The sequence below is a fragment of the Populus alba genome, chromosome 17 (assembly GCF_005239225.2).
Source record: "Populus alba chromosome 17, ASM523922v2, whole genome shotgun sequence".
Classification (NCBI taxonomy): domain Eukaryota; kingdom Viridiplantae; phylum Streptophyta; class Magnoliopsida; order Malpighiales; family Salicaceae; genus Populus; species Populus alba.
This window is the reverse complement of record NC_133300.1, coordinates 20773422-20788445: the sequence shown is the minus strand read 5'-3', so window position 1 is coordinate 20788445 and position 15024 is coordinate 20773422. Positions and strand designations below refer to the sequence as shown.

General features: G+C 34.3%; 2 protein-coding genes across 2 annotated transcripts; one reads left to right on the top strand and one right to left on the bottom strand.

The window, feature by feature from the left end:
• The first annotated feature begins 2261 nt into the window (after window positions 1-2261).
• LOC118037133 (glutamate decarboxylase) lies at window positions 2262-6943 on the top strand. Its single transcript, XM_035043028.2, has 7 exons — window positions 2262-2436; window positions 2543-2747; window positions 5073-5273; window positions 5387-5601; window positions 5725-5978; window positions 6077-6129; window positions 6255-6943. Exons 1-7 carry the CDS (start codon window positions 2351-2353, stop codon window positions 6729-6731), a joined length of 1491 nt encoding a protein of 496 aa, XP_034898919.1. The 5' UTR covers window positions 2262-2350; the 3' UTR covers window positions 6732-6943.
• Window positions 6944-13280: 6337 nt separating this feature from the next.
• LOC118037135 (universal stress protein PHOS32) lies at window positions 13281-15024 on the bottom strand. Its single transcript, XM_035043030.2, has 4 exons — window positions 14722-15024; window positions 14448-14557; window positions 14245-14363; window positions 13281-13582 (listed from the first exon to the last, which is right to left on the bottom strand). The coding sequence occupies exons 1-4, from the start codon at window positions 14894-14896 to the stop codon at window positions 13501-13503; spliced, it is 486 nt and encodes a 161-aa protein (XP_034898921.1). The 5' UTR covers window positions 14897-15024; the 3' UTR covers window positions 13281-13500.

Below are 15024 nucleotides of genomic sequence, written 5' to 3'. Positions count from 1 at the left end.
ATGATTAATTTCAATTTTGATTATTGAAAAATTAATTTCAAACATCGAAAAATATTTTTTGACCGGTATTAACTCAAGGGACTTGGTTTTGACAAAAAAATAACAATCTTAACCCAAAATGGTACTCTGAAACTCATTTTTATCTCGGTTGACATGGTTTGATTTGTATTAACCCGATGAGCACGATTTTGACTGAGAATGATGATTTTGACCCAAAACAACCTCAAACTCATTTTTTACCTCAATTGATATGGTTTGCCCTGTATTGTCCCGTGAACACGATTTTAACGAGAAATGACAGTTTTGACCCAAAACGACGTGAAATTTATTTTTTACCCCATTCAACATGGTTTGACTTGTACTGCCTAGTGAAATCGGTTTTCATTGAAAATGACAGTTTTGACCTGAACCGGCCTAAAACTTAGTTTTTACCCCAATCAACATGGTTTGTCTTGGATTGACTCTTTTTTTTTTTTTTTATGGAAAAAAGGTGATTGACCCAAAAAAAATATTTTTGAATTTTAAAATTTTTCTTAAATTTTTTTTTGGATTTTTTTGAATAAAAATAGAAATAAAAGAACATACAAATTTTTTTTGGAGAATTCAAAATTGAGTTATTACAGTTGCCCTTTCTTTTAAACGCTTATGACGCAAAGTCTTGAAAAAGACTTTGTATCCTAAGCTTATAAAGAAAAAAAAAACAATAAAGTTAACAAAGGATATATATACTTGAAAATGAGGTAGTATCAATCCACAGATCTACTTGATCTGTGGATTGAGACAAGATCGTATCGTTTTAGCAACTTACCTTGATTGAAAAAATAAATGAGAAAAGAATTGTATCATCTCATCGATTCTTTTTCGTTGATTTAAATCTCATGGGTAACCTGCCCGAATGTTGAAAAATATGAAGATTTTTTAGGAGGTCTATTTTTATGGGCAACCTGTCCAAGTGAAAAACATGAAAGTGTTTTTAACATTGGTTTTATTTTTCAAATAACCTACTCATTTGTGAAATGCATGAAAGAAATTTCAATAGTAATTTTTTGAAATACATGAAAGTGATTCGCCAATGCTTTTATATATTTTTAACACTTAAAAAAAAATCTAATGAGCTATTCCAAAGAATAAAAAATAATGTGCCAACATGATATCCATACAAAAAAAAAAAATATACTAATAGTTCAGTCATACAACAACTCCTGCTTATTCCAACAACTCCGACTCATTAAGGATGAACTAGAGTTGTATCAGCTGAACCTATTTTAAAAAATAAACATGCATTCAAAAACTACTCGAAACTAAATCTTATATACAAACGAATTGAATAGAATTGAAAAAGATCTTATTATTCCTTAAACTATCAACAACTAAAAGAAAAAACAATTAGCCACACCAAAAAGGGATAACTAGTCGACTATATTGACCAACCAGTTGACCATTATACAAACTAATCGGTCAGCTGATAGCAACAAGTGAACCGCTTAATCGGTTTAATAGGTTCAGCCCAACTGGTCGATCGGCTAGTTTGCTAATCGAAAATCTGCAAAACCCAATCCTATAAACACCATGTCATTCAAGAAACTCATAATCCAAACATTAACTCAGTTCATTTTAAGCAATCTAACACAAAATAAATCCTTAAACTATGACATCATCAACGTAAAATGAAAACCCTAAATCTTCTTTGGTTCTTCCACATTCAATTCACTAATTGTAGGCAATAAGGAGAGGAAAGACTTACTTGTTTTCTCCAACCCTTCTTGAACCCAAAATCTCCAAAACCGAAATCTCTTTGCAGTGGGAGAGGAAAGTCACGGCATGGGGGAAAAGCAAGCAGAAGGAGAGAGAGAGAGAGAGAGAGAGAGAGAGAGTAAAAAAAAAATCTGACGAGCTGTTCCAAAGAATAAAAAATAATGTGCCAACATGGAATCCATACAAAAAAAAATTATATCCTAATAGTTCAGTCCAACAACAGCTCCTGCTGATTCCAAAGAACGTTCTTATTAGCATGATGAAGTGGGTAAATTAAAAAACAAGATAGCCAGTTGTATTGGACAAAAGCCAAGATGGTATTGGTTGCTAGCAGGGAAGCCACCATCAATGTATGATCTTCAACACCTTCTTTATATTGCAAGGAATATGACTGTGTATGCACAACTATTTAGACCAACATTGTTTTTTGTTTTTGAACAGAAATATTTAACTACTTGGGCTGACCAATGACCATCGACCTTTCCTTTTCATCTCTATATAAACCTACCCATGGTATCACTTTCCTCACACATCTTCATTCTTGACTTCTTCCTAATTCATCAACAGTACTGAACATTTCTCTTGATCACCAACCATGGTTCTCTCCAAGACAGCTTCTGAATCTGATGTCTCCGTTCACTCAACCTTCGCCTCGAGATATGTCCGAGCTTCACTTCCGAGGTACTTGATCATGTATTTTCTTTATTTACTGTTCCATTTCCTTCAAATCAGCTATGTAAATACATGACTAAATGGAGTTTCTTTATTTTTCTTCACTTTTGGATAGGTTCAAGATGCCAGAAAACTCGATCCCAAAGGAGGCAGCCTTTCAGATCATAAACGACGAGCTCATGTTGGATGGTAACCCTAGGCTTAACCTAGCGTCATTTGTGACCACATGGATGGAGCCTGAATGTGATAAGCTTATCATGGCTTCTATCAACAAAAACTACGTGGACATGGATGAATACCCTGTCACCACTGAGCTTCAGGCAAGTCATCACCTCCACACACGCACACACACCATTTTTTTTCAAAAAACAAAAAAAGAGGTTAAATAATTATCCCATGACCAACTTTTGGAAACTAGCTAATTTTATATATAGATCATCTTAATCTGGTCAAGTTCACACTGATCGATTTCAACATGGGGTAGGGGTGATCCATTAAAATAATGGATTGGTTCTGGCCACGTTGTTCCTTCTTAATTATAATTAATTAATAACATTAACTATTGCTATAACTTTTCGTGGGGAGTGGGGATATTAATTTCAAAGTAAATCCAATAGTGTTTATAAGCGCACAGCAATGGTGAAGAAATTTAATTTTGACGAGTAACCTAATCATGATAGGTTTGATTCTTGAGATGAGTGTAGAGAATGTAATATAGATTGGACGGTTAATTTCTTTAGTATAAATCTAATGTTTGAGCTGAACTTCTTGGTGATAACATTTAGGAACTGGATGATCTCAATACTGTTCGTTGGTGCCTCCATCGTTTTAATTAGCATATTATTTATTCCTAAATCTTGATTATAACTGAGATTACGCCTTAAGAGTATACTGTTAGGAAAATACTAATAATATCCATGTCCACTTCTCGATCGGCAGGCTTCGGCCAGCCACATCGCTGAACTGTATAATAATTAAATAAAGACAATTACTAAATTTCAAATTTGCTAAAAGCAATGTCATTTCCTAGATATGACGTAGTCAAATGGAAACAATTATATATATTCAAATAAAAAGTCAAGAAGGTGTGGCTGTTTGATCAATACGCGGCGCAGCCAATGAAAATAGAAGAAGAATATCTACAATAAATTAAATCCTTTTTAAATCAATCAAACTTTCAAAAGCGCATGTCAGTCTCAAATTTCTTTTTCAAAATTCTAGATCATATGTGATGATATCTATTGTGAAAAGCAGAGGAGAGTAGATAAATTTAGGTGAGGCAAGTATAATAAAATAATACTTTTCAACTCAAAGAGAATATAAAATAATGTTTTTCAAATTACTTTTTCAACAATTTGATTTATAAATTTATAAATTTTGGTTGTTTATATGTATTCCCCAACTTAAAGATTATATATGTGTGTGTGTGTGTGTGTGATCGGAAAAGTCATAGTGAATACTTGAATTACTTTGAAGGAATGGTTTCACTTTGGATTCAATTATATATATAAAAAAAGTTAAAATAAATTCAAGTGAAATAATGATTATTTTTTTTAATCAACCCCTTAATGTGTCCATTTGTTTTTGTTGTGAATTATGAGGCCGGTGCCTGCATACTTGTTTCAATCAATTATTGACCCACCAAACAGAAATCGGAAGGAAGCTACCTTATAAAGTACGAAAATCAATCGAATTGGATTCGGAATAGTTAATGCTTTCAAATTGAATTACTTTAGTCTTCATTCTTGCCGAAATTGAAGCCATTGATTTGTAGTTGTAGGTCCCAAATTATTTATTGAACTATTAGCTGTGTAGATGGTGATAGGACGAGCCATCCAAAACACACGGCATGAATATTCAACTGCCGGCCATAGAAAGTTAGTAATTAATTATAGCTATTCACTCTCTGAAAATCTATGAATTGAACGTGTTATTTTGTACAAAATTCTGCTAATTTGCTTGATTTTTTTCCAAAACCAATTGCCAAATGCAAAGATTTTCTTAGCTTTTTGACACTTTTTTCCTCATACAAGTACTTTCAGGACTTTTTCCATGTTTTATCATATCGAATTCCACTAGACCAAGTGCCCCATATCAGAAGTGCTTTTTCATCTTATCTCTCAAAATGGAATTAGAAAAATACAACTATACTTTTGGTCCATGTAGCCAGTGATGATGATAGATGAGTGAATGGAGTCGGTGTACTGTATGGACCAGTCACGGCTCTTTAATTCTTGGTTGTTCATGATTTGTGTTGAACATATGCTCCTTTCCCCTAAGAAAATCTGATTATTCCTCGAGGCTTAATGATTTTACAAAAAAAAAAAAAGAGAAAGGAAATCTCTTCTAGAACAAGTTTTAAGAGTAATGATTTTACAAAAAAATTGTATTGGATAGGTTCAATGTAATTTTAATCAACAAAAGTAATGGATTCATGAGCTACACTTAAATTCGTCTTTGCAAGAAAAAATCTAAAAAAAAATGGTAGCAATTACTATCTAGAGTGAATTATTGATTGATACATTTGTTTGTCTGTCTTCTAAATTGGATCGATGATTTATTTCAAATGGTGATGTAGAAAATATGAAATTTACAAGAACATTTTGACCAAAGGAGCTTAACAGTTTGATGATTGTTTATGCAGAAACCGATGTGTTAACATAATAGCCCATCTCTTCAATGCACCACTTGGAGACTCAGAGACAGCAATTGGAGTCGGAACCGTAGGATCCTCCGAGGCTATAATGTTGGCTGGTTTAGCATTCAAGAGAAAGTGGCAGAACAAGATGAAAGCTGAGGGAAAGCCCTATGATAAGCCTAACATTGTCACCGGAGCCAATGTTCAGGTATTCTAATATGATTAATACATAACATCACAAGATAGCTTGTAAGTTATAACTTAGAATCATAATGCGCTAACAATCATACCAAATAATCTGATGTTCATTCGTGTTTGAAGGTGTGTTGGGAGAAATTTGCAAGGTATTTTGAAGTGGAGTTGAAGGAGGTGAAGCTTAGAGATGGTTACTATGTGATGGATCCAGAAAAGGCTGTGAAAATGGTGGATGAGAACACAATCTGTGTTGCAGCTATCCTTGGCTCCACCCTTAATGGAGAATTTGAAGATGTTAAGCTCTTGAATGATCTCTTGGTGGAGAAGAACAAGGAAACTGGGTAATTAATCTCTTTTTTCTTTTTCTTTTTTGTAAACTTCATGATATCATGGGAATGAAAGAATTTATCAATCTGAGTATTCCAATTTACATATTGTTTAATGCTGATTTTCTTCTTCTGTAGATGGGATACTCCGATCCATGTCGATGCGGCAAGCGGTGGCTTCATTGCTCCTTTTATATACCCAGAACTTGAGTGGGATTTCAGGTTGCCGTTGGTGAAGAGTATCAATGTTAGCGGGCACAAATATGGACTCGTCTATGCAGGAATTGGTTGGGTCGTTTGGAGGAACAAAGAGGACTTGCCGGAAGAACTTATTTTTCATATTAATTATCTTGGAGCTGATCAACCCACCTTCACCCTCAACTTCTCCAAAGGTATAAATCATGACAAACATCCATAATTCTTAATCTTTTCTTCAGTATTTCATGATTGGAAACTAAACTCAATGTGCCTTAATCTTTATCTTTCGCAGGATCTAGTCAAGTTATTGCTCAATATTACCAACTCATTCGCTTGGGCTATGAGGTGAGTCTAACCATGTGCGGATAAGCTTGTAGCTTAACTCGCATCCACGTTCCTTTTTCATCGAGAGATCTCGAGTTCGAACCCCTTTTTTATATAAATATATAACAAATTTTGTTTACCTACAGGGATACAAAAATGTTATGGAAAATTGCAGAGACAACATGATGGTGCTTAAACAAGGACTGGAGAACACAGGCAAGTTCAACATTGTCTCAAAAGACAATGGGGTGCCATTAGTGGCCTTTTCATTGAAGGACAATAGCAGCCATAAGGAATTTGAGGTATCCGAAATGTTAAGGCGATTTGGTTGGATTGTGCCTGCCTACACCATGCCCCCTGACGCTCAACATGTTACTGTCTTGCGTGTGGTGATCCGTGAAGATTTCTCTCGGACACTCGCCGAACGTCTTGTTCTTGACATTGAAAAGGTCTTACATGAGCTTGAGACATTGCCATGCAGGATCAGTACCAAGATTGCTTTGGCTAATGAAGAGAAGGAAGCTGCGGCCAATAAAGAGAAGAGGGATCTGGAGAAAACAAGAGAGATTACTACAGCTTGGAGGAAGTTCGTCATGCAAAGGAAGATGAATGGTGTGTGTTAGAGAATGGAAAGATCATGATGGATTGAGCTGGAATATTTTACTTTCGCAATTTTATTATCTCTAATGTTGAGCGTCTTGTCAATCGGATTGTTTTTTTTTACCATCTTGAGTTTATTTATAGCGCAACTACTTGATTATGTGTATCTTGGAAATCGAAGAATGGATTTATGCTTCGAATACTAATCAACCAAGGATTACGAGGAATTTATATATTTCCTACTTCTCAATAGGTTCTTTTACAAGTTTCTATTAATCTTGTCATCAATTGTATAACAAACATTGACGAAGGGATACAATCGAGAAATTAAAACATGTGAGACCTAATAATCAATAAAACATTTTGTTTTGGTACTCAATTGAGAATAAGTTTATTTATTAGCGACTAAAATGAGTTCTCCCGATAAAACAATGTTATGATATGCCTTTCCACTAAAACTACAATGTTCACGAGAGTTGCCTTTCCCCTCTGTTCCTCCCTTTCAATGCATCTAAAGCCTTGTTCGGGTTGGTTTGGGAGTGGAGGCGAAGTTTGGAATTATTATGTTTTAAATGATGTTTCATAAAACTTTAAGAAAAAAATTGTTTAAAATTAATTTTTTAATATTTTCATATCAAGTAAAATATGACCGGTGGGAGAGGGAGAAGGATTTTAAGGGGGCTGAGAAGTTCCTCTTCCTCTGTGAGCAGGACCAAAGGGTTCTCTTCTCCTTTCTCTTTATTTTTCTTATATCTGTTTTTTTTCCTTCTTTCTTTTCTGTTTCTTCCCTTTTCTTTTTGCTTTTCCTCCGTCATGAACTTGCTAGTCATCTCCAAAATTTCACTAGGAAGACTAGGAGAAATCAATAAAACCTGAAGCTCAAATGCGAGATATCTTCATAAATTCTATCCTTGAACCATCTGCTCAACTTCTAATCAGATTCATCAAGAACTAGTACTCTAATGGCTATTGTACTTAATGACCTACTCTTGATAATGTCACAGGCTCTGCCTGGAGTTGCAGAGACTACATGATTCTAGTTTTCAAATATCCTCGCTGTTTTGTGTCGTCCTGCACTATGTGATAATGAGAACGCATATTAATTAGTAAGAGGTAGCAGACTGTCCTTTTGAAAAACAAAATATTACCACTGTAGCAACATAATGGTTTTTAACAGAAGAGAGAGCACGGGAGAAAGAAAGAAAAGAGGTAGTGAGCAGTCTGTTTTTATTTTTTGATTTGCAGCTCGTTAACCATTAGATTGAGCTGCGATTTCGATAGCTGATTCTAAACACTTTGTTTTTCATTATGAATGGTTAGATTGAAGATTGGTGGTGTACAAACTAATTTCTTGGTCAGAAAACAAGGCTATTAGTGTTATGAGTTTTTCTCAAACATTTCTCTTTTTAATCTTGTTGTATTCAAAGAATATTTTGTTTTTGATAATATATATGTTGTAGTCAAACATTTTTATTTTTAGAATACAACAAGATTAAATAGAGAATTATTCGAGAAAAACTCATAACACTGACAATCATGTTTTTTAATAAAAAAACTAGTTTGAGCATCATTAATCCTCGATCTAACCATTTAGAATGAAGAGCAACATATCTATAATTGTCTGGAAAAATCTCATCTCTATCCAATGTTAATGAGCTACATATCGAAGAATGAAGACAGACTGCTCACTGCCTTTTTTCTTTTTTTCTCCCGTGCTCTTTTTTCTCTGTTCTATTTAAAACCATTCTGTTGCTACAATGGTAATATGTTGTTTTTCAAAGAGACAGCCTGTTGCCTCTTACTAATTAATATGATGGTTCATTATCATATGGTGCGGAACCACACACAACAATCACTTCCTTCAATTATTGGCATTAAAGCTCTTTGTTGTTTCAAGTATAGTCCCTGCAACAACCCTCTCTTGTTTTCCTTTCTCAGTTGCTTACGAAGGTCAACAACATCAGGAGTCTCAACTCCAGTTGGTGTGCTAGAAAGGCTATCAACGGAATGAACAATGCCCTCCAACTCCTCTTCATCAAGTTTTTCCTCCTCTTTTTCTTCCTCTTCTACTTCCTCCAAATCACCCCAAAAAATCTTCTTTCCGTACTGAATTGGAACCAGACTAGCTGAATCGAGAAGCTTCACTAAGGGATGGGTTGTTAAAGAACAGTCTCAATTCAAAAGAGTTACCTCGTGACCATTTATTTAAGAATATTTTGATGTTATGTTAAAAAACCATCTCATCTAAACAAATTAAATTATTAAATAAATTTTCAAAAATATAATTTATATATTTCTCACCTGGACTATTGTTGTTTGACTTCGTACCTTTCTGTTGCTATTGTTGTTGTTTATCTTCTTTGGGCATGGGTTTTCAGCCTCTCTTCTTTTCTGTGTTTGGGGCTGCATCCCTTGCAAAAGACGGAAATTGAATCCATGGCTAGGTGGAGTGTTCTCTGTCAGGATTGTTTGCAGCACCTTCTTTATGTCAGGATTGTAACAAATCAGAACTCGTAACTCAACTCAGAAACCAAGTTCTGCCACGGTTAATTTGCTGCCTTCAAAACTGTCTCCTTTTAATTTTGAGCTTTCCTCCTCCTTTTTCCTTGTAAGATACTTCCTCTTTCTCCGCCGATCTACAGCTGCTGGAAGTCCTTCTCCACCAGGACTGTTTGCCGACCTACTGACTTTGCTGCTGTTTCCTTGCTTCTGCTTTCTGCCGTAGCTTTTCCAGCCTAGTTCTCATCAACAGTGTACAACTCCTGAATTACTGGAGATCTCCCGTTTTCTCCTTATTGCCACCTCTCTCTCGTTCTCGTTCTCTTTCTCTCCATATCTGATCTTTTCTTGATCATGACTCACTCCAAGACTGCACCAGACAACCATGTTTCTGTCCACTCAACATTTGTATCTCAATATGTTCGAGCCTCATTTCCAAGGTGATACTATCTTTTTTTCCTACATTTCTTTATCACTAATTGAATCTGTCCACTCAGCATTTGTATCTCAATATGTTCGAGCCTCATTTCCAAGGTGATGCTATCTTTTTTTCCTACATTTCTTTATCACTAATTGAATCTGTTTAATATTGAGTTCTGAATAATTTTTTTCTGTGGTGGATTTTCTTTCAGGTTCAAAATGCCAAAGAATTCAATCCTAAAGAGGCTGCCTGCCAGATCATAAATGATGACTTAGTGTTAAATGGTAATCCTAGGCTTAGCTTGGCATCTTTTGTGACCACATGAATGGAACCTGAAAGTGATAAACTCATCGTGGCTTCTGTTAACAAGACAATGTTGACATGGATGAATATCCTGTCGCCACTGAATTACAGGCAAGAGATTTAATTATTTACACATAATTAAGAGAAAGACTCCACTTTTGATTGTTATGCAATGATATTTATTTTTCTTGATATTCAATTATAATCTTGTGTTGCAATCATAAATTATCTTTATGCATGGATTGCACAAATAATTATTTTTAAAATGCATGTTGCATTTAGATCAGCAACTTGTTTCAGCTATTTGGATCTGTAATCTTTTAATTCTGAATTACTGTCATCTTCTATATAAAAAGAAATGATATCAAGACATCAAGACACGTTCACTGAACAATTTGTCAGAGACATCCAGAAAGTTATACATGAGCTCGAAGCCCTGCCATCCAAAGTTTGTGGCAGGATTTCAATTTCTGTTGATGCTGATAAAGAACAGCAGGAAACTGCTATATATAGAGGAACAGAGGGAGATCACTACAATTTAGAAGAAATTTGTAATGGAAAAGAAGAAGATGGATGGTGCCAAGATTTCAATTCCTCTTTTTCCTCTTTTCACCTTGTAATGGAAAACAATCAAAAGAGGTGATGGCATTATACAAACCTCTGCCTCGAGCATGATTGAAGAGGTAATAGATATGTATAATTGTTGGATTGAATTGGCTAGCTGATTAAAATCAAAAAGATTTTGGCATAAAATTTGTTATAAAAATAATAGAATATAATGGAGCAATTCATGTGCTATTTTATTCAACTGATGTGCTTCAAGAAACGCAGTAAAAGGACAGTCCTTTTCCCAGTTTCTAAATCTCCTCCACTTCAACAACTTGCGCTCACATGACTACTTATTCCAAGGAAAACAATCTACTTTGCCACCATGATCCCTGCATGGACCAGTTGGGCGTATAGACCAGCCACATTCACCACAAATAAAGCTATCCCTCTTTCCTGTGTAGACGTCAAACCACTTGTTTCCTCCATTCCATACCACATTACAAAAATACGAAGTAACTCCCCAAAAACTAGAACAAAAATCAAATGACCAGCTACCTTGAGGAGCGAGGTGTTGTTGTCCGAGATCAACACTCCCGGATTTGCAATGAAGGGAGAGCTGCAAGCCTGGTCCCAGATCATTAGTGAGGTTAAGGTATGTCCTTTTTGTCCAGCAAGCATCACCCATGGCTGTGAACAACGTAAACAATACAGATAGTGCCCTGAAGTATTTAGTGAAGGAATTCATGTTTATCAAGTAGTTTTTCCTTCAAGTATTTGGGTTTTTTTTTTTATTGTTTTCAACTTATTTATAGGAATTATTCACGTTTGTTTATTTTTTCATACGAAACAAAAGATAACGTTTCTAAGAAGGAAATACAATCAGAAAATATGCATACACACACAAACGTCATCCCTTGATGATGGACAAGTGTAGACATTTACCTTTTTTTGCATGTTTATCTGTAATTTTTGAAACGTATCCTTTGATTTGTAATCTGGAGAAAGTGTTGGGTAGACTACAGATATCTTTGACAGATGTATTTCTATAAAGGACTAGGTAGAGCATATCTGTCAAATCAATGTATATTTCATATATTTGTGTTCTGGAAACAGAACAGAAGGTGTGATGGATGAATTGTCCATGAGCGTGTTTGGCAGTATGGTAGCGATTGCTTTTTAAATAACTTTTCATACCGAAATGCATGCAAATGATATTTTTTTATTTTTTAAAAATTATTTTTGATATCAGCACATCAAAACGATCCAAAAAGTATAACCGTAACTTAATTTTAGTAAAAAAAAAAAAAATTGAATTTTATCAAAACACGAGTTTGACAGCAATGCCAAACGGGCTCGCACATCAAGGCAGTCAGGTGCATCTGTACTCGTGGGTTTTCTTAAAAGACTGAAAAAGGAGAAGAAATTAAGAGTCAGTGGAAACTCGATTTCATCCCCAATTCTTTTTCCTATTCTCAATGTCATCCTAAATGTAATTATTTTTTAGTAATTTCAAATCATTTGATATTATGGTTCAAATGCTTTTAAAAAGATTTTTTTTCCAAAAAAAAAAAAACACCAAACTAGAATGTTGTTATAAGTCATTTTCAATGGTTTTGATATATACGAGATTGAAATATATTAAAAATAATATTAATTTGATAATTTAAAAAAATTATTTTAATCGAATTATTAAATACACTCTTTATCATAATTTTCTCCATTACATTCTAAATTTAAATATATATCAAATTATTAAATACACACTTTCTAAGACGGAGAAAGAATAGTGAGGATTTAAGAGGAAACCTTCATTTTTATCCCAAGCAAACAACCTGATCCTCATTTTCATTTTAAATTAATTAATTTTATCAATACCATTTTCAGTGTGTCTGATGTTACTTAATTGGGTCCAAATGTTGAACGTCACTATAATACCCATGAATGGAAAGATCTAATTGAAAAATATATGATACTTTAAGGACCAAACTAAGAAAATATTAAGTTTAGGGATCCAATTTAGATTTATGGAATTTTTTTTTTTCCAAATTAACACACTACCAAAAATGAATTGAAGCAGGCCTCCACCACAAATTTATGATTGGAAACACTCCCTAAATGTGCATTAATGTTTGTGTCGGGTTTTTTAAGAAAAAACTGAGAGTACAAGTGAGGAAAACAAATATCTATGTATTTATTATATTTACTTATTTGATGAGTGTTTATATTCTTTAATTTTGGTTGTCAGAGAGACAAAAAGAGAAAATTAAATTTATATAAATTTTATATGTGTGTTTTTGATACGAGATTGAAATATATTTAAAATAATATTAATTTGATAATTTTAGAAAAAAATATTGTAATCAAATTATTAAATACACACTTTATCATAATTTACTCAATTAAATCCTAAATTCAAATATATATATATATATATATATATATATATATATATATATATGCACATGAATGGAATGGGATGACTCAATTGAGGAGTGCCCGAACGGTCACTCTGTTTTTTTTTTTTTTTCCTAAGATGGGGAAACAAATATCTATGTAATTATGATATTTACTTATTTGATGAGTGTTTATATTCCTTACGTTTTGGTTGCCAGAGACAGAGAGAGAAAATTAAATTTATATAAATTTAATATGTGTTCTTGTGTGATTGATTATAATTGTTGTTTTTCATTTTTTTTTTATGCTAATTAATTTGAGATTTTAAAGGTGTTTTTGGATGGAGGCGGTGCATATTAATATCAATATGCTTTGGCATATGACAAAAGGAAACTCTTTCTGCAAATGCATAAAAGAAATGGGCTCAAATTATAAGGGAATCATTCATATAAACATCGCACTTTCTTCACGCCATCACTCCTAACTTGAATCTACTGATCTTACCAAATATGTATGCGACAAGATAAAATACTGTAAGAAATAGATGAGAGCATGCACACAAATTGAGCCTCATAATATTGCCGTCAATCCCGTTTTGTGCCACAGAAGACAGATTCTTGAGGACATTAGGGTTTGGATCCCTTAACCACGGTGACTGGACATGAAGCATTTGTCACCACATAGTGGCTAACACTCCCAAGCAAAACCCTGCAATCAGCATAGTTGAAAATGAGTGTTAACTAGTAATTTTTTTTTTTTTTTTGATAACCCGGGATATTTGGGCTAGTTTACACGTACCATGACTAATTCTCGGATCCACTGAATATCCTACAAGCCTAGTAAATAAGTAAAACACCACAAGAATGACATGTATATATGTTAAGGCTTGAATCCAGGATGTAGAGGCAACAAAATCTTTGCCAGAACCGTCGGGTTAAAAGCCTCGGTGAATGTCAACTAGTAATTTGATTGAGAGCATGGATATAGATTGGCTGAGGTTCGTGCCTAGATTTGGATTTGGTCTTATTTGGCGTAGAAATCAACTCAAAATTTTTTAAACAAATTTATGCTGACTTTTCTGAGTCAACCCATCAACATTTATCCAAATTAAGTTGCTGAAATTGACACCCAACAAGTTTATCTAATCAATTGCTAAGCCGGGTTTAATTACTATAATATTGGAGACAAGAAATCACTCAGCTAAATTTGTTTCCCTTCATTAGCTCGTGGATGATATAAAGAAGAAGTAGAAAATAACAAGAGAATCGATCCAACTTGATATTGAGAAGAAGAAGAGCTAAACTTGACTCATGAAATCAAAACGAGGGAAAGAATTCAGAAATAAAGTAGTTAGTGGTGAAGAAAAGTACCTCTTGATAGCACCTAAACCCCTACTTCCAATAACAAGAGAATCCAGCTTGAGATCATCCACAGAATCAATCAGCTTCTCCCTTGGATCTCCCCAGTAAACCTTAGCCACCACCTTAGCCTGCGCTCCCCACACCATCATCAATACATCATTTTCTAGCTGGAGATTATAAAGAGAACGTACAGATCAAAAGATCATGCTTACCCCTTTGGTCTTCGAAACTGTATCAAGAATGTCAAGCACTTCAGGATCATGAGTAAGCCCATATTGCTTTGAATAATTAATCTCCCTGAATTCCTCAAGTGGCACTAAAGCTGAACTCATCATGCATCCCCGACAAAAAAAAAAAAAAAAACAAAAAAACAAGAAACATTAGCTTCATAAATAATAAAAATAAAATATGAATGTATACCAGTACTGTGCATGATCCTGAATCTTCAGGGCAAGAAATAGTGGTGAAATCTAGAAAAATACTTACGTGATCCATTGTCCTCGAAAAGCTGCTTCCTGGTATGATCAGCTTTAGGAGGCTGAGCTTGGATTAGAATAACTCGGTCTCCCTCGTCTATCAAATTCTCCGCTGCCCAACGGAGGGCTGCCTTGCTTGCAGGGGAGTAGTCCATGCCAACACCAAACGTACGTGCTTTTCCCATCTCTAAAATGCTCTCTTTCTCTAAAGATATTGTTGGAGTTGCTGTATTTATTGAATGCTGGATGGTCACAATCTATATGCTACTTGAAATTCCCTTTGGCTTTTGATTATTTATTTATAGAGCTGGAG

Bases quoted from the DNA above. Each gene is read 5' to 3' on its own strand.
- LOC118037133 (XM_035043028.2), top strand. From the start codon at position 2,351: ATGGTTCTCTCCAAGACAGCTTCTGAATCTGATGTCTCCGTTCACTCA. The intron at 5,602-5,724 runs GTAATTAATCTC...CTTCTTCTGTAG, and splicing joins GAGAAGAACAAGGAAACTGG to ATGGGATACTCCGATCCATG. The intron at 6,130-6,254 runs GTGAGTCTAACC...GTTTACCTACAG, and splicing joins TCATTCGCTTGGGCTATGAG to GGATACAAAAATGTTATGGA.
- LOC118037135 (XM_035043030.2), bottom strand. From the start codon at position 14,896: ATGGGAAAAGCACGTACGTTTGGTGTTGGCATGGACTACTCCCCTGCA. The intron at 14,364-14,447 runs GTAAGCATGATC...TGGGGAGCGCAG, and splicing joins CAGTTTCGAAGACCAAAGGG to GCTAAGGTGGTGGCTAAGGT. The intron at 13,583-14,244 runs GTACTTTTCTTC...TGCTGATTGCAG, and splicing joins GGTTTAGGTGCTATCAAGAG to GGTTTTGCTTGGGAGTGTTA.